The following is a 20,697-nucleotide window of genomic DNA, read 5'->3' as shown; positions in this document are numbered from 1 at the left end:
TCAGCCTCTCCATGTTCCCACCCAGACACCTCTATAAATTAAAATCCCCTGGGTGCAATCATTGCCACAGTCAAGTGGACCACTGGCTGCACAGGCTTTGAGAATTACCGTAAGAGCAACAGCAAGCTGTTGTGTGTTGAAGATACAAGGTCATCTTTGTGCAAAGCAGTTTCCGATCAGGTCTCCTCCACCCTTCTGACAAGCAGCCCTGAGGAGCAGGTAATATTCAATCCAGTTTTGGGTTGTCCCGACCACCTGAAGCTCAGAGCCTCGGATGGAATGAGAGTGATGCCTACCTTTCAGGTGGAACGTTTTCTGTGTTGCTGCTGTGGCGTCTCTGCATTTTCCTTAAGACCTAAAAGTCAACACAGGCATGAACCAGAGTCTCCCAACATTCCCAGCACCTAGATTGCCATGGTAACTATAAATAAGTACTACTCATATCTTATATCCCTAGAGCTTTCTGACATTTTGCAAACTGGGTTTTTCAGTCTGCTATGTCATTCAACCCTCAAATCAACATTCTGTCCCATGAGGAAAGTGTCATTCGTGGATGAGGAGGATGAGACTTGAAGGTGGAGGAAGTCTTCACATGAGAGGAGAAAGAAGTGAACTATAAAGCAAAGAGGTGCTGGAGGAGGTGCAGCAGACAGACATTTGGGAGACACAGATCCTGGACTGGTGCCACCCTTAATTTGCTGTGTGACCCTGGACAAGTCAGTAACCTCTTGGTGGCCTCAGAGTCCCCATAGGTTCAAAGGGAGAGGGGTGGAGTGTCTGAACCCAGAGCTTCCTTCCAGCCCTCACATTTGGTAATGAAGATGTGAATTCCCATGCAGACACGTCACCTGGTTCACTGTGAGGAACCACATGGACTTCAGAACTCCATGTTGACGACACCTCAGGTGGGCATTCAGGGTTCCAGGTGGGGATGTGACCACTGGATTCCAGAGAAAGCAGATCTCTCCCTCTTCCTTCTCTCCAAAGGGACACACGGGTCACAGGAGCTTACCAGAGATTCCAAATCCTGGATGGCACAGAACACTTAAGTGACTAGTCCATGGGATGCCTTGAACCTAAGAAGTCTTAGGGCTTCACGGGGAACTATAAGCAGATGGTTCTGTTGCCTCCTTATCCCTTGCTAGCCTCCCATTGATCCCTCATTAGTATTCCTGAGGACAGTTATGATCTGAACATATTTTGCCCTATTGTCAAAACTCTGAGTCCTGATTGGGAAATACAGACATGTTTTAGGGCCTCCAAAGGTGACCCACTGTAACCAGAATAAAATCGAAGTTCTGTTCCTGGCCTGCAGGCCTCACCTGTCCCCAACCTCACCTGCCTCCACTCTCCCTTTAACCAAGCTGCTTCAATCATACTGGTCTTTTCGTTTTTCAAAGATGCCAGCTTGTTCCTGTCTCAGGGCCTTTGTGCTTGCTGTTCCCTCTCCCCAGAATACTTTTCCTTCTGGCTAGCTCCCTCAGGTCAAATGTCACCTCCTCCTAGAGGTCTTCTCTTCTCACCCTCCTGACCCAACATATGTTTCCCTATTCAACTATCTTCATAGCATTGATCAGTTATTTACATGCTTGCTTATTTATTTATGCTCTGTCCCCCATTAGAATGTAAATGCCACAAAAGTAAGGATCTGTCTACCTAGTTTGCCCTTCCACCTCCACATGTAGAACACTGCCTGGCACAGAGCTGCACTCAACAAGTAAAACATCAATGGGTCTCTCACTTTACCTCTTTCTATATATCCCCTGCTTCTTCCCTGACCTCTCACCCTAGAGAAGAAATAAAAGCCAGAGACTTTACATGAATAGGTTTAGCTTCCTTAAATATTTTCTTGTCCCAGAACAAAAGATGATATCTGGCTTAGTTCAGGGCACCATAATTGGCTGTTGAGTGATTTCTTGATCCTGACCAGCCTTCTTCAGGGGACAGTACTCGTGTTACCAGGGCTGCTGATTAGAAACAATTCACCAGAGAAGCCTTCTTTCTTTTTGGAAAATCACCCAAAAACACAAACCAAAACAAAACTGGTCAGTAGCACCATCTCCATATATGAAGGAAAGTTTATCCCATAATTACACTCATCTCACACGCTAGCAAAGCAATGCTCAAAATTCTCCAAGCTAGGCTTCAGCAGTATGTGAACCGAGAACTTCCAGATGTTCAAGCTGCATTTAGAAAAGGCAGAGGAACCAGAGATCAAATTGCCAACTGTTGGATCATAGAAAAAGCAAGAGAATTCCAGAAAAACATCTACTTCTGCTTCATTGACTATGCTAAAGCCTTTGACTATGTGGATCACAACAAACTGGAAAATTCTTAAAGAGATGGGAATACCAGAACACCTTAGCTGCCTCCTGAGAAATGTGTATACTGGTCAAGAAGCAACAGTTAGAACTGGACATGGAACAACAGACTGGCTCCAAATTGGGAAGAATATGTCAAGACTGCATACTGTCACTCTGCTTATTTAACTTATATGCAGAGTACATCATGTGAAATGCCAGGCTAGATGAAGGACAAGCTGGAATCAAGATTGCCGGGAGAAATGTCAATAACCTCAGATATGCATATGACACCACCCTTAAGGTAGAAAGAGGAACTAAAGAGCCTCTTGATGAAAATGAAAAAGGAGAGTGAAAAAGCTGGCTTAAAACTCAACATTCAGAAAACTAAGATCATGGCATCCGGTCCCATCACTTCATGGCAAACAGATGCAGAAACAATGAAAACAGTGAGAGACTTTATTTTCTGGGGCTCCAAAATCACTGCAGATGGTGACTGCAGCCATGAAATTCAAAGATGCTTGCTCCTTGGAAGAAAAGCTATGACAAACCTAGACAGCATATTAAAATGCAGAGACATGACTTTGCTGACAAAGATCCGTCTAGTCAAGGCTATGGTTTTTCCATTAGTCATGTATGGATGTGAGAGTTGGACCATAAAGAAAGTTGAGCGCTTTAGAATTGATACTTTTAAACTGTGGTGTTGGAGAAGACTCTTGAGAGTCCCTTGGACTGCAAGGAGATCAAACCAGTCCATCCTAAAGGAAATTAGTCCTGAACATTCATTGGAAGGACTGATGCTGAAGCTGAAGTGCCAATACTTTGGCCACTCGATACGAAGAACTGACTGATTGGAAAAGACCGTGATGCTTGGAAAGATTGAAGGCAGGAGAAGGGGATGACAGAGGAAGAGATGGCTGGATGGCATCACTGACTCAATAGGCATGAGTTTGAGCAAGCTCCAGGAGTTGGTGATGGACAGGGAAGCCTGGCATGCTGCAGTCCATGGGGTCACAAAGAGTTGGACACGACTGAGCGACTGAACTGAACTTATCCCATAAATCTATTTCAAGAACCTGCAATCTTGCCTTAATGCCCCCTCCCCCCACAATGATTCCTCATCACCTACAAATCCTTGGGGAAAATAAAATACAGAATCCCAAGTTTCGGGACTTTCCTCGTGGTCCAGTGGCTAAGACTCTGTCCTCCCAATGCAGGGGGCCCAGGTTCCATCCTTGGTCAGGGAACTAGATCCCATATACTGCTGCAACTAAGAGCTCGCAAGCCACAAAGAAGTTAGAAGATCCTGCATGCCGAAACTAAGACACGGCGCAGTCAAATTATTGTTTAAAAAAAAAAAAAACCCCAAGTTTCCATTCACAAATTTGCCACAGTCTCCTAAATCAAATACCCAAGATTCCACTTTCAGATGCTTGCTTTCGAAGGGGCTTCAGCTTCTGTGTTGGCAGCAGGCCGTACATAACTATTCCCATACTGAATTCTGGAATAAAACGTTTGCATGTGGGATGCTTCTGAAATGACTGATTGAAATGCCTTTTTTACCCTCTGCTTAATACATCGCACTCCATTCCTAAGAAGGATTTTACCAAGAGTTTACAGTGTATGGGAGATTTTAAGTTGCACCCCCGGGCCGTTACATGACTGCACAGAAATGCACGCAAGAGCGCATCTCCTGCAGCACTTGCATTGGAAGCAGGCAGGTGCGCTTCGAATACAATGCCGTGGGCGTTTTTCATTCCTGCATGCAACGTTTAGCGCGAAACGCCCCAGGATTTCAAGGGCTGATTACTCTGACCATACTGGAGGGGGAAAAATAACGTTTTCTTTTTACCTGCACAAACGATTCAGCAATCACAGCGGCATCATTCACGTCCTTCCAAGCCAATCACTCTCGCGGCCGGGAGAGCACCTGACTTCCGAGTGCTTCCGGCCTCTCCTCAGGTTTTTCTCTCAGGTCGCTAGGTCCGGCGCTAAGACCCGGGCATAGCTCCATCGGCCGCACGCACACGATTGCCCACCCCCTTCCCGAGATTTAGCCAATAAGAGGCCGCCGCTGTCTAGGGACCAATGAGGAGGAGGCTGAATGAGGCCCGGAGGGTGACGCAAGAGGTGCAGAGGCGGTGCGTGGGGCGGGGTCACGTGGGAGGTGAGAGGTGGCTGACGGGAGCTGGCTGGGCTGAGGGCCGCGGGGCCGGCGCCCGCCGCGAGCCATGGGGCTGCCGGCCGTGTAGGGGCCATGCCGCCGGGGCCCCGGTCCTGCCCCGCTCCGCGCCGGGATGGTGAACCTGGCGGCTATGGTGTGGCGCCGGCTCCTGCGGAAGAGGTGGGTGCTCGCCCTGGTCTTCGGGCTCTCGCTGGTCTACTTCCTCACCAGCACCTTCAAGCAGGTCAGTGCTGCCCCGGGCTGCCCGGGTGAGGGAACCTGCCTGTGCAGCCGCGCTGCCCGAGGGTCCGGCGCGCCGGGGCTGAGACGGGAGAAGGGACCTGCCCCTTTGGCTGGGACAGAGCTGGGACTCGAGCCCGCTGTGATGGGCCTTTAACGCTCTTCTTTTCACCCTCAGGGCTTCCTACCTGCCAGGCTCAGCGCTTCCCACCTGCCGGTCCCAGGGCTGAGCGGGGCTGACACTTCTCCTTTCATCCTCACGGCGGTTCGGGGTGGGGATGCGGGGGTGTACTGTCCCCGTATTGTAGTGGGGGAACCTGGAGACTGGAAAAAGTGGAGATTCCTGGGCGATAAGTAGCCAAGCTGCGAGGCCAGCGCCGGTGTGCCTGGTTTTTATTTAATTTCGGGGCTCAGTGATCGCCAGGGAGACACTTCAGGATCCCCGCGGTTCCCTTCCTGTACAAAACAGGGTTGGGTGGAATTTTGTTTTCACCTCTCCACCCCCTGAGTTTTTCTTCTCTGTGCGAATTTCTGAGAGAACAGGCAGAGAGCTTTGGTGGGAAATGTTACCCAGAGCACGGGCAGGGTGTTTAGAAATTCGGTAGGAGCGTTTGGGTTTTTACAACGAATGAGCCTACTTCAGAGGGTAACCGGGACAACCCTGCTTTATGCTGTTGCTCTGATGGGAGTTAAAACAAGTCTCCTCTTTTCATTTTCAAGAGTCAAGTTCCTAAATAGAATGTATCAGTGAATAGAAAATTACTAATCAAGGGAGGGAATATATGTATACTTACGGCTGATTGACGTTGTACGGCAGAAATTAGCACAGTATTGTAAAGCAGTTATTTTCTAAGTTAAAAAAAAAAAAAAACAGTAAAGGAGATGGTCACCCTAGTTTTAACAGGTTGGTGGGGAAGCTGTAAAAAGGGAAGTTAGAGAACTGTATCCCACCTTTTACCTGTGTTATAAGCTTCCTCTGGTGACTAGGATGTGTGGGTGACATTCCTGTGAACTCAGTGCTTCTTGGACATGTGTTTTCACAACTTCACAGACACCTTCTCATGGTCACATGCCATCCCCTGTCTGTCCCACGGGTACCATGGTGAGCAGGGACTCAGCCCCCTGCCTCCCTCCCACTTGCTGTTGCTCACCTCTAGCACCATTGGTTTCAATACCAACTGTATGCTGTTGGCTATCCTAATTTCTAACTCCAGCCTCGGCTGATTCAGAAACCCCCAGGTTCTTCTGCCCAGTTGCCTGCTTGAGTCCCTTTTGAATGTATTGTCAGCTCCTCTTACTTGTCCAAAACCAAACTCCTGATTCTCCAGCACCTGCACTTCCTCTCCAGTCTTCCCAGGCTCACTAGTTACTGTTCCTCAGGTAGTCCGGCCATACATGCTTTCTGCTTTACTTTATCTCACTCCTCGCCTGCAAAACATTTCCTCTGCCTCCACAGCATATCCCAAATCTGTTCTTCTCTCCCAATTGTCACCGTAGCCACCCTAGGGCAGCCTGCCTGGACCTCTGCAGGGGCCCACCCACAGGTCTCTGCTTTCTTTCTTGTCCTATAGTCTTTTCTCTACCAGCAGGAGGGGGTGATCATCTGAATAGAAAAAAAGATATAATTCTTCTTTGGGTCCCCATTGCATTTAGGTAAAACTCCAGGCTCAGTTCCAGGATCTTTGCATGGTGAGTCTTGTTGTTAATTCAGGTGAGGCTTACTGTTACTGCCCCAGGCCACACCAGGTGACACAGTCTCAGTGACTTCAGTTTCTTGTTCATAGTCGTACTTTATTTTTTTTGTGGTAGAAATCACTTACTGAGGATTTCTGGATCATTTATTTATCTGTCTCCCCTCACTTTCCCTTCTGGAACATCATTTTTTGGAGAACAGGGACTTTGTGTTGTTCATAGAATCCTAGTCTCTAGAATACTGCCAGACACTATCGTAGTTATTCAGATATTGGTTGAACAATCAAATCTTTATAATTGGGTGGCTTTCTTTCTTCCCAGTTTAGCACACTCCTACTGATTTTCCTTTATTGACTCAGATGCTGTCTACTGTGTTACTTTCCCTACAGTCTCCTTTTCTGAGGGGTGGGTATGGATGGGCATGCCATGAGGCTTGTGGGATCTTAGTTCCCTGACCAGGGATTGAACCCAGGCCCTTCGGTGAAAATGCGAAGTCCTAACCTCTGGACTACCAGGGAATTCTCACTACAACTACCTTTTACTCTGGTGTACATAGTTTTTTGGTTTTTTTTTTTAATTTTTGATCTATGGCCACAATCATAGGGGTGTGTATGTGTCGGGGGGAGATGATTGTGAGTCCCTAAAACTGTTCACAACTGTTTTCGTTTTGTAGATTTTTTTGGATCTAATTACCCCATGGCCTAAAAAACATGTTAGCCATGATCTCTCTATTTCTGCCCATTAAGCCCTCGGCAACCACTAGTCAACTTTCTGTCTCCATGGATTCACTTATTCTGAACATTTCATATAAATGGAATCGTACTGTGTGTCTTCTGTGTCTGGCTTCTTCAATTAAAAGCCTGTGTTTTCAAGGCTCATCCATCTTGTAGCATGTATGAGTAGTTTATATCTGAATAATACTCTGCTGTAGACATCTACCACATTTTGTCAGATGGAGACTTGCCTTGTGTCTGAAAAAAGTGAAAGTAGTGCAAGTGTTAGTTGCTTAGTTGCAACTCTTTGCGACCCCATGAATTGTAGCACGCCAGGATCCTCTGTCCATGGAATCCTCAGGGCAGGAATGCTGACTTGTTTCTAGTTTTTGACTATTTGCCATGAACACTCAAGGTTTTGTTTGGAAATGGGTTTTCAGTTCTCTTGGGTATGGTCCTAGGAGTGGAATTGATGGGTCACTTGGTAACTCTGTTTAACTTTTTGAGGAACTGCCAGGCTGTTTTCCAAAGTGGCCATACCATTTGCAGTGAACTTTTAAGAAACTATACTTGTCAAGTTTTTGATGTACTATCAAAGATTATCCATAATTATCTGGAAAAACCACTAAAATATTCTTTCTACTTCCAACTGCACAACTGTATGAAATAGATTTTCTTCATAAACTTCAACCTGAACAATGTATTGCAATAGATTGGATGCAGAGGGAGTTGTGAGAATCCAGCTGTTTTCCATTGAGCCAGGCATTAAAAACATTTGCAGAAATGTAAAAACATTTTCTCATCTCACCAAATACATATCTTTGTTGTTCTTTTCTCACACGCACATGAAAAACTGTTAATATGTAACGGGCTCATTATTGTTATTTTTAAACAAATAGCTTATTTAAAATAAATGTTTTAAAAAGTTATATTTTAATTTCTAATATGATAACTATCAATAACCATAACCCTCAATGACCCACATATTGAAGTCCTGAATAATTTTTAAGAGTATAAAGGGTCCGTGGACTTTGGTGAGATGAACATCATCCCAATCTGACTGATGCTGTTACACACGTTGTGAGTTTGCTTGCCGGCTCTGTTCTCTGCTGCCGTTTTGGTCTTCGGCACTCCTGAGATCAGTGGCTTGAGGCGAGTGGGCTCCGTTTTGCCTAGACTCAGGCTCCATCTGTAACAGAGCTATTGGACAGGAAGGTGGGGTGGGAGTGGTTAGAATTAATTGAGAGGAGACTGAAAAACTCCAAAGCTTCATATGATCCTTAGCTCTGCTTCAGTGAGACTGAACTCTTGGAGCAGATGCAGCCATTTTTTGCCTAGAGAATAGTTGATTATTCTCTACAGCTTTGAATTCCTCTTTTCTTTGGTTTTCATGTTAATTAATGCTTTGGGGGATAGTTTAAATTGTAGGTATGGGAACACAAGAGAAATTAGTGACCTTGGTGGGGATGCCATTGGGGGAGAGGGCTGGGTGCCAAGTGACTTGGGCACACTGATTTAACAAATGTTTTAGGCAAAACCAACCGCACTAGGCAGTGTCTGCTAGATGATGGTGATACGTGGGGGGCAGAGCAGATGGAGTCTGACTTTCCAAGAGCCTGTATTCTGTAAGGGGTGAGGGGTAGAAGTGGCAAATGAGCAGGATTATTTCACACAACAACTAGTAATATAAAGAAAACAAAACAAGGTACTATGCTGGAGCAGCAAGGTGGGCCTAACTCTGGGGCGTTTGAGCTGAGATGAAAGAAATCCCAGTCTTGGAGGCAGAAGGGTCCTTAGAGGTCCTCTCATGTCAATAACTGTTCTCATAGTTGTTCAAGTAGTGCACTTCTGAAAGTGTCAGGGCTATTTGCATAACTACTTGAGAATATGTGAACATCATCATCTTTTAAGTAGTTAAGTATGTAAATTGGTTTCAAGTTAGACACTGTCTAAAGTGTAATAAATCATAAGAGACAGTTGCTAATCTGTGTTTTTCTTCTGTTTTTTTTTTTTTTTACTGATCACGAAAGTACATATACCTTTCAGAGTTTGTAAAGTGCTGCATAGGCTAGACAAGGAAAACAGTTAACTTTAATCTCAGCAACCAGAGGGATTCACTGATGATATTTGGGCATATTTTCTTTCTTCATTTTCATATTTTAAACATATAGTTGGGGCATACTCTTTTTTCGCTTAACATGTATGCATTTTCCCCATCTTTAAAAGCTTTAAGTATAAATTTTTTATAACTAAAATTTTCCATGATCAGGTTATATTTATTTGTGATTCCCCAAATATTGGACATTCGGGATTCCCTCTGGCCTTTATCTCCCTTTTTTTCTTTTACTTTTGAGAATCATAAGTGACTCTTTTAATGACAGCGCCTTATGCTTAGGTGCCTTACTGCTTACATGGGACACGTATCTGATTTGACCCTTAGGCTAGCTCCTGAAAAATAGGACAGTTATTAATATGTGTGCTCATGTGCTCTGGCACTCAGTTGTGTCTGACTCTCTGCTACCCCATGGACTGTAGCCCACCAGGCTCCTTTGTCCTTGGAATTTTCCAGGTAAGAATATTGGAGCAGGTTGCCATTTCCTACTCCAGAGGAGCTTCCCAACCCAGGGATCAAAACTCATGTCTTTTGTGTCTCCTGCATTGGAAGGCGGACTCTTTACCTCTGTGCCACCTGGGAAGCCCCAGTTATCAATATACCCCCTTTTAAATCAGAGGTTAAGTAATATACGTTAGTAATAAAACATTTCTATTGTTGCTTGTAGTTTATGAAAATTCTGGAGGCGCTTTGAGAATAGAGAACCCAGCTACCTTTGTTTCTGTATCCTTAACACATTGTAAGAACTTGGTACCTTTGGATGGATCTGAAATGAGAAAATACATATTGGGAGGGGATGTTTAAAATTGAGACAGCCTGTTAGGGTAGGTGGACCAGCTGGGGAAAGGCTTGTTCAGTGAAGGAATCCCTTCAGTGCCCCTTCACCACATCTTTGTAAAAGTGGACCTTTGGAAAAACAACTGTGTGCTAATTCATTACACTTGTCATTATGTCCTACACACTGTCTTGTACAGTCTTTTCTGGTTGTACAACGCTGACCCAGTCCTTTTGGCAAGGTTGTGAATATTCAGGTTTGAAAACAATCTCAAATGCTGGGAGCATTGCCTTTCTGTTTACCAGGATCATAGTAATGTGGAAGAGGTCCTTCTGGAATGCCCTTGTCCGTGAACGCTTGTTTTCTTTCAGGAGGAATAACAGGAAAGTTTGAGAGTAGTTTGAAGAGCACTTTCAACCTTGCTATACTGTAAATCCAGTTTACTGTACTTTGACCAGCCTCTTAAGTCTTTATGGCTATTAATTTATCTAGGGTAGCATTTTAGTGCAGTTTAGCTTGCACATAGCTTGATTATCTCGTTAACTGATACAGCCCCAACAGAGCAGAGGAGCATGCATTTACAGGTGGTTAAGCAGTGTGCACCTAAGTGATTTGTCCATATTCCCAAGGCTTCTGCATTTAGCTCCCATTCTTCCCCCAACCAAGTAATACTGATGTTGTTTTTGTATAACCCTTCTTGTTCATGCTGATGCTAGTTCAAAAGAAAAAAAAGAGAGGGGAAAGTGAAAGTAGCTCAGTCATATCTGACTCGTGACTCCACGGACTATACAGTCCATGGAATTCTCCAGGCCGGCATACTAGAGTGGGTAGCTGTTCCCTTCTCCAGGGAATCTTCCCAACCCAAGGATTGAATCTAGTTCTCCCACATTGCAGGCAGATTCTTTACCAGCTGAGCCACCAGGGAAGTCCAAGTATACTGGAGTGGATAGCCTATCCCTTCTCCAGGGGATCTTCCCAACCCAGAAATTGAACCGGGGTCTCGTGCATTGCAGGTGGATTATTTACCAGCTGGGAGAATAGAAATTAAAGCCACCTGGCAGGACTATTTTACCTTTAGTAAATTAAGGAACAAAATTCAGTACTGCTGTGGCACAGTGCTATTTAAATGCTGGTAATGTTATAAGTGGCATATATAACTTTTGGAAAATTATCTAGCACTGTGCGAAGAACTGATTCATTCAGTCAGGTCAGAAGACCCTGATGCTGGGAACGATTGAAGGCAAGAGAAGAAGGAGGTGACAGAGGATGAGATGGCTGGATGGCATCAGCAACACAATGGACACGAGTTTGAGTAGGTTCCGGGAGTTGGTGATGAACAGGGAAGCCTGGTGTGCTGCACGCAGTCCATGGGGTCACAAAGAGTCAGACACGACTGACTGAAATGAATTATAGCATTGACTCTACTTCTAATAATAATTCCTACCATAAATGATGCAAGAGAATAAGCAAAAGGTCTCCATTTTTATTGCAGTGCTGTTTATGATAACAAAAACCTGGGGCAGGCTGAAACATTGATCTGTAGAGGATGTGTTTACTAAATTACAGCATATCAACATGATGGATTATTATATAGCCTTGAAAATGATTATCAAGATAATGTAGGTACTTGAATCGTTTACCATCCAATTAGTGTCAAGAGGAGGTGAATGTGAAGCATCCTAATTTGTAGTATAAATGCTGGGGTCAAAGGCTAGAAGTTAATATGCAGAAATGGCTACAGCTTTATTTAAGTAATGGGATTGTGGGATATTTATGTCTTTCAGATTGGTAATCATGGTTTTTTTAAATAATAAACTTAATTTGGAATAATTATGGGTTTACAGAGAAGTTTCAAGGGTAGAGTTCCTATAGATTCCTCACTAGTGTCGCCTATTGTTAATCATGTTTTTAATAACTTATCATTTTACTTTAAATTAAAAATGAAACTTTTCCAAAGATGAAAGATGTTAATAATCACCAGTCCTTTCCATGTTAATGGTCTGTAGTGTATCTTTCCATGCCTTTATCTCAGCTCTTACAAACTTGTATGTATACATTAATACAGTTATTATTTTAATACAACATGTGGTAGTATGCACATTATTCTGTAACTTGTTTTTTAGCTTAATGTACTAAGGACATCAGTGATCTGCAACCCTGTTATTAATATCATCTGAGTGCTTTGAAAAAATAATGACTTCCAGGTCCCACCCACAGAGGTTTTTACTCAGTCTGGAGTTGGACTCAGGAATCAGAATTTAAGTGTCCTATATAATCTAATGTGCAAGTCATGTTTAAGGACTCCTACTGTAAGTAAATACACATCAGTCATGTCTATTTTTTTTTTGGTAATAGCCATAGCTATCCATGTTTATTCAGTCATTTCTTTGTGGTTGGGGTTCCTGGTTTGTTTGTTTTTTCTATCACATAAACAGTCCTATAGTGGACATCCTAATACACCCTTACACATTGGTACTTTCTAAAGGCTAGGTTTCAAAAATGTGTTTGCTGTGCCAAAGTATATGTGGATATGCATGTTGTAAATATTAAATAACTCTTCCCAGAAAAATAACTCTTTTCTGTTGTCTTAAAGTATAACCTTTGTCATCAGCCTTCAAGCTTAGTCCCTTTTGCTCAATGACACATGACAGGTCATTCTCAATGGCAGAAGCCACAGAGCTCTATTAAAATGGTAGAATGGTTCAATTATCCTCTGTCCGTGGGACTTCCCTGGCAAGAATACTGGAGTGGGTTGTCATTCCCTTCTCCAGGGAATCTTCTCAACTCAGGGATTGAACCCTGTGTTGCAGGCAGATTCTTCACTGAGCCACTAGGGACCCGTATATACACACCCGTATACACAGCGTCTCTCAGAGGGAGTCTTATCCTTGTTTTGTTTTCCAACAATAGATAGATTGAGTAATTCAGAAGGTGGCTGTCTCCTGAATCAGAAGATGGCATGGTCTGTGTTTTGGCTCTTGGGCACCTTACTTAGTTTGTCTTAAGAGTATAACAAGGCAGTTTGGAAAGTCTAACTGCGGCGTGGGGGCTAGGAGAAAAGGTCTAAACTCTTGCCTCTAGAGAAGCTCTTCACTTTGTGTGTCCAGGTAAAGGCTGTCTGACGTGGGTGTCTTTTGTAAAGAAAGATATATATTCTAAGGGTCACATTGCTTGCTTGCTAAGTTGCTTCAGTCATGTTCGACTCTTTACAACCCAGTGGACTGTAGCCTACCAGGTTCCTCTGTTCATGGGATTCTCCAGGCAAGAATACTGGAGTCGGTTGCCGTGCACTCCTCCAGGGGCTCTTCCTGACCCAGGGATCAAACCTGCGTGTCTTACGTCTGTTGCATTCGCAGGCAGGTTGTTTACCACTGGCGCAGCCTGGGAGGCCCCAAGGGTCATGTACTCAGGATTTTTTCATAGAAAAAAGTTACAAGTTTCCATGCTCTTGCACCTAAAATCAAGCTCTTAATTCAGTGTTCCCATTAGTTTACCACTGTTCCTCACTGCAGATTCAAGTAACCTTGTTACCTGTGATATGTTCCAGTATTGTCTGAAATGACAGTTGGAAAGTTTCTCTGAAGTTTCCTCTTTTAAAAATGTATTCAGATTTTACATTCTATTCCCCAATGTAAATGTTTACTTTAGCATAAAAAATGTTTTAAATGATTTGCTGTCAGAAAGTTCAAAACTCTTCCCCTCCAAATTTTTTTAAGAAATTAATGCTTTTGTACACATTTATAATGTGTACTTAATCCAGGGGCATTTATGTAAATATTGAAGCATAGCCCTAATTTATTACTTCTTCCTTCAGGTTTACTTTGCATTTTTTAAAAAATGACTTTGGCCCAGACTTTTCTTATACCAAGTGAGGTTTCCTGTTGTGCAAGCTTTTTTATATTGTTTTTGTCCTGTTACTGTAGTTTATATGAAAAATTGGTGAAAATGCAAGAAACTATAGTTTAACCTTCTCATTTATGGTCTCTTTGTAGGAAGAAAGGGCAGTGAGAGATCGGAATCTCCTCCAGGTCCAAGATCACGATCAACCCATCCCATGGAAAGTACAGTTTAATTTGGGCAATAGTAGTCGGCCCAGCAACCAGTGCCGTAACTCCATTCAGGGGAAACACCTCATCACAGATGAACTGGGTAAGGCTGGCTCCCTTCCTCTCCTGCAGTCTGGTGCCGCTTTTCCTTAATGTCGACTATCCAAATGGTGGTCAGAATTCCTCAGTAGTTTTGTGGGTTTTTTTCCTTTTTCAGCTGGTGGTTTGCAAATAATCTGGTTTGTTTTACAAGAGTAAATTTTGCTCTCAGTCTCAGAACAAGTGAATTATAAATCTAACAGTGCTGAAATTGATAACAGTAACCTTGAATTAGAGTCTTCATTGATACATGATGAAGCTCAACAAAATGAAGACAGGTACTGTCTTTAAAATGAGACTACAGTGCATATGTGTGTGTGTTTTAAAGTTTGCAACCCCAGTAAAATAATTAAGAAAAAAAAACTTTTCCTAAAAGATCTCAAAGGTGTCAGAGCATATGAGGTTATTTGGGATTAAAGGAAAGAATCAGGAAAACTAAACAGTGTTGAGCTCTGTTTTTAGGATTACATTGAAAAAGCAGATTAAATTGCAAATAACATGTGTTTTGTTTTAATAGAGTAAAGTTCAGTTAAGGGAAGCTACTTCCACAATATGACCCAGCTAGTTAGGCAGGGGTAGACCTAGGACTAAGACCAGGACTGAAGTTGGAATTCAGTGTTTTTTTCTTACAGACTTTAGTTTGTATGATATCCAGCGAGAAAGCTTGAAATCTTATGCCTTGACTTTATTATTTAATATTAGGTTATAAATGACAGTTTGTCTTTTCCTTTGGTCATAGCTAGCAAAAGAATGATTTCCCTCTGATTAATTCAAATGAGACAAAGACTCTCAGATTTCTTAAGTAAAAAGTTCCAAGAACTAATCAATAAAAATCCAAGAATGATATGTTTTATATTAGCTCCATGAATACACAAGAGGAGATAAAAAGTGTAATAAAGAAAACTTGCAGGAAATTTTTGCGTTTTAGCGAGCAGATGCCACCAACATGAGTGTTGCCAGAGTTATACCTTATTCAGTAAGACAACCAATAGAGTTAGAAACTTTGCAAAGGTTATAAGTTGGTTTCCCAGTCAGGAGCAGCGCACTCTGAGATTGTGATCTCACAGGACTCCTTGTTGGAAATAATGTCTGTAAGAGTGCGCTTCTCCAGATGCAAAAGGAGAAATCTTGATAGGCTTTCTTTCACCAGAAGTTACAAAGATCTGGTTTCAAAGCTAAATATTGACAGATTGTACTGGGGAAAAATAGAAGACCTAAGATGCCAACACTTACAACATGGAAAAGAGAAAAGGGCAGAAAGATCATTTCCACAAGGGTAATATTTTACATCTTTCTGACAGATTTCATGATAAGATGCTCTGTATCATTTGGGGCAGAATTTTAAGGAACATGCTGGCTTATTTGGATTTTTAATTTGTAATTCCTATGAAGATGATGAGTAAGAATAGTTAGGAAGAATCCCAGAAACATTGAATGTGGCATTAGGATCATCCTCTCTTATTTTAGAAGACAAAACCACATAGTTAAAACTACCACAGCAACGACAAGAAGCACCAGCACCCAGATAAGTGGGATCGGCTTCTCAGAGGCCTCAGTTTCCCTAGTATGGAGTGAGGGCCCTTCTTGCCTCTTCCATTGTTATTTTACTGGTGCCTCCTGCATTTGCACAGACTTTGTTTTCCAGAATGGTTTCTGAAAACACCCTCTTGCTTCACGAGGTCTCATTCTCTGAGGATTATGAAGCTGGGCATTTGGAATGGAAGGATGTGAGGACAGCTGCTCTGCACCTGTGTGCACCTGTGGGCATGGGCCGGCACCGGGGAGTTTGCCCGTGGGCCAGGCGGTGTCCCTCATGGACTTAGGCTTATATTTTTCTGTCCCACTCCCGGAAGGGTGTAGAGAATTGTTTTTAGCAGCTATGAAAAATAAGTTCACCTTTGTGAGGAGATTCTTTTCTTAAAGTTGAATATGAATGCATGAACTGAGTTGGAGGGGGTGTATTTAGATGATGAGTGGAGGAAATTAGGATTTTTATTCCTTTGGTCTTATCGAGTATTGGCATTCCCTAATGCTGAGGGCTAATTGAATCCCTTCTCTGTATACTTAAAAACAGCCTAAATCAGTTTCTAAAGGTTAGATGTGAAATGGCAAGTATATGAAAGGTATTTATAAAAAGTGTGTGTTAAGTTTTTTTTTGTTTGTTTTGGTTTTTTGTTTCGTTTTTAATCTAGGAGGATCTCATTTTCAGGAATGAACGCCTTGTATTTTTTCCTCTCTTCAGATTTTTGTTCGAAAAAGCATGAATTTTTCTCCAGCATAGATGAAAAATTGGCTTGTATAGGTTAGAACAGGCCTTTGTTTCCCTGAGTACTGGAGTGGGGTGCCATTGCCTTCTCCATATAAAAAGTGTGTGTGAAGTTTTTTTTGTTCGTATATAGCCTAGGCTATATACATCCTAATCCACCTAAATGACCTTTTAGTCTGCGGTCATTTAATCATCACATGGCATTTGTTTCCCTGAAGAGAGGAAAAAAAACAAGGCGTTCATTCCTGAAAATGAGATCCTCCTATATTAGAAACAAAACAAAACAAAACAAAAACTTCACACACACTTTTTATATGGAGAAGGCAATGGCACCCCACTCTAGTACTCTTGCCTGGAAAATCCCATGGACAGAGGAGCCTGGTGGGCTGCAGTCCATGGGGTCGCTAAGAGTCGGACATGACTGAGCGACTTCACTTTCACTTTTCACTTTCATGCATTGGAGAAGGAAATGACAACCCACTCCAGTGTTCTTGCCTGGAGAATCCCAGGGATGGGGGAGCCTGGTGGGCTGCCATCTATAGGGTCGCACAGAGTTGTTCACAACTGAAGTGACTTAGCAGCAGCAGCCTACTTATAAAATAGGAGTCTGTGTTTCCTATAAACTGCTGCATGCAGGTAGCAAGCTCTGATTGGACACCGTCTGATTCCAAACTCTGTGGTCTTTAGGATGCTGCTGACTCCAGACTCCGGCTTTGTGTTCTTTGGGAGCAGGACTTTGATTGCTGCCGTGTGATCGCCCCTGGTGGACAGGTAGGGGACTGCTAGGTGTATACTCAGGTTAGTCTCTGACTTTCAGGTTACGTTTGTGAGAGGAGAGATTTGCTGGTGAACGGCTGCTGTAACGTCAACGTCCCTGGCACGAAGCAGTACTGCTGTGACGGCTGCTTGTCCAGTGGCTGCTGTAGCGCCTACGAGTACTGTGTCTCCTGCTGCCTGCAGCCCAACAAGGTATGGAGAGTTGCTCCTTGTGCTGCATCTCCTTTCATTTTGCTGCTTGCATTTCACATTGAGCATTAGAATCTTTCTGTGGGATTCTTTGAAAATAGAAGAGAACCTGGTGTAGGTGTCAGAAATGGCTGCTGTGAGGTAGCCTTTGTCTGCAAGGGAAGGAGGTAGTTCTCTTTCCTCCAGCTATGCCTTGGTAGAGTGGGCTGTTGTATTCCCAGTCAGATGTCTAAAGAATAGGACACCAGCCTCCTGCTCATGTAAGCCTCTCTTTCTCTCCCTCCCCTCCCTGCATCAGCAGTCTCTTACTTTAGGAGAAGTTTCCAAGGTTACCTTGTGCTGTTGAGTTTGGAATTTATTATAGGTCTAACTTTTGTTTCCACAGCAACTCCTCCTGGAGCGCTTCCTCAACCGGGCAGCTGTGGCATTCCAGAACCTCTTCATGGCAGTTGAAGATCACTTTGAATTGTGTTTGGCTAAATGCAGAACCTCATCCCAGGTCAGAAGCCATGATGCCTCTGGTGGCGGGGTGGGCCAGTGGGAATCAACGTCTGGAAGAAAACTTGAAAATCCGCACTGGGGGCCCTTTGGTGGGGTGATAATGGAGAAGAGATTTAAATGGAACTTTGGGGGATTGATTGTACAGTCATCCCTTGGTATCTGAGGATATTTGGTTCCAGGACCCCAAATTCCTAAATGCTCATATAAAATGGCATAATGTTTGCATATTACCTCCCTCCATCCTCCCGTATGCTTTAAAGCATTTCTAGATTACTTATAATAACTAATACAGTGTAAAGGCCATGTTTTGCTTTTTGGAACTTTGTGGAGTTTTTTGAAATACTTTTGATCTGCCGTTGGTTGAACCCATGTATGCAGACCCTGTGGATACGGAGGGCTGACTGTATTTAGAATGTCAACGTGAGATTTATATGATTTAGGGATGTAAAATATTTATATTTATTTAAATCAAGGTCTAACTAACTTGCATGTTCCCTGACTGATTAGCTTGTTTGCATTTTAAGTCCTACTAGTCAAATTCTTGAGAGAAGCTCTCTCCTCTGTCTTTGACTGAAATTTGACTAAGGCTTTCAAGCCACCACTCATTTAGAGTGGGTACTAAGTTATTCTAGGACAAAAATGTGGTTCATTTTAGGATTCAAGGGCATGGGGCAGGTGGGTGTAGAAAAATAGATAAATCTGTAGGTTGTTAAGCTTTCAGTACTTTCTAGCATGTTGTCATTAAATGCTTTGCTCTTTGGGCATTGAACATGGCACCAGCTGCTGAAAGTGTCTGAACCTTTTTGCCTTTTGACTTCCCGTCCTCTGCTCTCAGCCTTTATGATTGGGTGGTGGTTGGAGGGCTCTCTGTAAAATCACCAAATGTGTTCGTTATACAAGCACATTTCCTCTGGCTTTCCTTCATGGTGTCTCCAAGATTGACCTGGCTCTGTCTGAGATCCATGACTCATTTGCCATTCTCTGGAACTCTTACACCCTTTGCCAGATTTCTGTAGTCCTCCTTTGGGTTTTATGATACTCTGTATGTCTCTGATCTGCTCTTACGGCATCTAGCATTGTTGGGTAAATGTTTCAGGGATTATAATGAGTATTTGAAACATGAAGAAATTCCTAATGGCCTTGTTTTGCTGAAAGAGCTTTCCATTTGAATGGACTTTAAAGGAAATGTGGAGGAAGTTTGAACCCGTGACTTTGATTCATACTCTCATTCTGAGAAATGGAAAATAGAAAAAAGGCCAGGTGTTTTCTTTCCTTAACTGATAAAACCCAGGAGTTAATACCAAACTTGACTGAAGATGCTAAACTTTCTTGACTTTGCTTTTTCATTGTAAAGAGAAAATTCCCAGTTGCCAATTTGCCTTTATAACAGTGTCCCAAGAAGCAGAGTTGGCTGCACGACTATAAATTGGATTAATACTTACAATTTGGATATTTAGCCTTGGTCTTAGACTAATTAATGAATTCTCGACTAGCCAAAAATTCAAGTTGCTTGTATGAAAACAAATTGCTGAAAAATTAGTCATTGAGGCTGATTATCTGTAGTCACACTTCATTTGCTTGGCCAGACGTGGTCAAGCATTTGTGTGGTACCGTGGTGTTTTGCTCATGTGCCAGCCCTTAGATACACAAACCTTGATGGAAGCAATTGGAAGTGCAACTCCTTCATCTCTGCAGGGTGCAGTGCCAAGGACCGAATTACTTTGAAGCACAGGGTCAAGTGCAAGACACCTGTTGCATCTTAATCTGACTTAAAATAATTTGAGGGAAGTTTATTGTCTCAGGTTGTCCCAGTCACAGCTGGGTTTTAAAAAACTCACTCGTGTGTGTAAAAGAAATGGTCCTGTGACGCTCTGTCCTTTCTCATGCCCTTCGTTGGCATTCCATGCCGAGCATCCGCCTTGGTTGCAGAGGGTGCCCTGGTGACATTTTGGAGCTGGGCTCACCTGGGCTCCCGCAAGGGGCGTATGCTGGCCGCCATCCCGCTCTCTCTCACAGCGTTCTCCTCTTCCGTTTTGCCAACAGAGCGTGCAGCACGAGAACACCTATAGGGATCCCATAGCAAAGTACTGCTACGGAGAGAGCCCTCCCGAGCTCTTCCCCGCGTGACGCTGTGGGGGACTCGGCCCTCTGGGAGGATGTGCTGCTGAAGAACTTGCAGCGTGAAGCTTTTCTCTGGTCTTCAAGAGAAGACTTGATTATGACCACTTCTTGTGCTGTGCTCTGTGGCCTCACTCGCCCCCGGGCTGACCAGATGGACTTGCTCCGTAAAGCAGTTGGAAACGCCAGCGGGTTGAATTCGAGAAAGACAGAACGGCGGGTGACCTGGCGGAGGCATCGGCGCTCTGGGCGCCTCAGCCCTGCGGCTGCTTGGGAACCTGTGGGCCCTTTTGTGTGTTCTCCCCGGGCCCTTCACTGTAAAGTTATTTATTGGACTTCTTTGGAGTGGTGGGAAAATTCTGTTTCCTGTAGGAAAATGTTTTGCCTTGACAGTGGAATATATTCAAGGAGATTGTTGTTCTTGGTGGTGTTTTCTTGTGTTCTTGAGTTTCATGAGTGAAATCGTCCCTTCACCCACTAAAACTTTGGCCTCTTAAAACTTGCATGTTCTCTCAAGCTGATTTATTTTTGGTTTTGTTTTGACAGCATCTTCAGGAGTGCACCCTGACTTCTAAAATTGTCTAGAAACTCAGATGCTGTTCCCTTCTCATCCTGTGCTAACTTTCTGGCATCTGGCACTGTGTGCTCTCAGGTTTTTTTCTAGTCTGTTTGGATATGCTTGTTTACTGATGTGCATGCATTGT

At 43.3% G+C, this 20,697-nt stretch overlaps 2 protein-coding genes across 5 annotated transcripts in view; one reads left to right on the top strand and one right to left on the bottom strand.

Moving 5' to 3' along the window:
- The window catches only part of RNFT2 (ring finger protein, transmembrane 2), a 62,227-nt gene extending 57,854 nt beyond the window's left edge, over window positions 1–4,373 (bottom strand). Inside the window, exons 1-3 of one of the 2 annotated variants that reach the window (XM_027566694.1) lie at window positions 4,153–4,373; window positions 849–1,027; window positions 297–355 (exon numbers count right to left, since the gene is read on the bottom strand). In XM_027566694.1, coding sequence (XP_027422495.1) covers window positions 297–355; window positions 849–872 — 83 coding nt within the window. In that variant the 5' untranslated portion in view covers window positions 873–1,027; window positions 4,153–4,373. Of the gene's footprint in view, window positions 1–296; window positions 356–807; window positions 1,028–4,152 lie in introns of both variants that reach the window. The other variant, XM_027566695.1, reaches the window with a different exon arrangement.
- Window positions 4,374–4,467: 94 nt separating this feature from the next.
- On the top strand, window positions 4,468–20,414 carry C17H12orf49 (chromosome 17 C12orf49 homolog). 3 transcript variants are annotated; one of them, XM_027566699.1, is made up of 6 exons: window positions 4,635–4,708; window positions 12,121–12,306; window positions 13,990–14,146; window positions 17,226–17,377; window positions 17,760–17,873; window positions 19,919–20,414. In XM_027566699.1, the coding sequence occupies exons 2-6, from the start codon at window positions 12,277–12,279 to the stop codon at window positions 20,000–20,002; spliced, it is 537 nt and encodes a 178-aa protein (XP_027422500.1). In that variant the 5' UTR covers window positions 4,635–4,708; window positions 12,121–12,276; the 3' UTR covers window positions 20,003–20,414. The 3 variants fall into 3 exon arrangements, with proteins under 3 accessions (XP_027422498.1, XP_027422499.1, XP_027422500.1); XM_027566697.1 differs by lacking the exon at window positions 12,121–12,306 and having other exon boundaries at window positions 4,468–4,708; XM_027566698.1 differs by lacking the exon at window positions 12,121–12,306 and having other exon boundaries at window positions 4,474–4,644.
- The last annotated feature ends 283 nt before the right edge of the window (window positions 20,415–20,697 follow it).

This window comes from Bos indicus x Bos taurus, chromosome 17 (genome assembly GCF_003369695.1).
Source record: "Bos indicus x Bos taurus breed Angus x Brahman F1 hybrid chromosome 17, Bos_hybrid_MaternalHap_v2.0, whole genome shotgun sequence".
NCBI classification, from domain to species: Eukaryota; Metazoa; Chordata; class Mammalia; order Artiodactyla; family Bovidae; genus Bos; species Bos indicus x Bos taurus.
The sequence above is the reverse complement of the archived record's forward strand: the minus strand, read 5'-3'. Positions and strand labels throughout refer to the sequence as shown.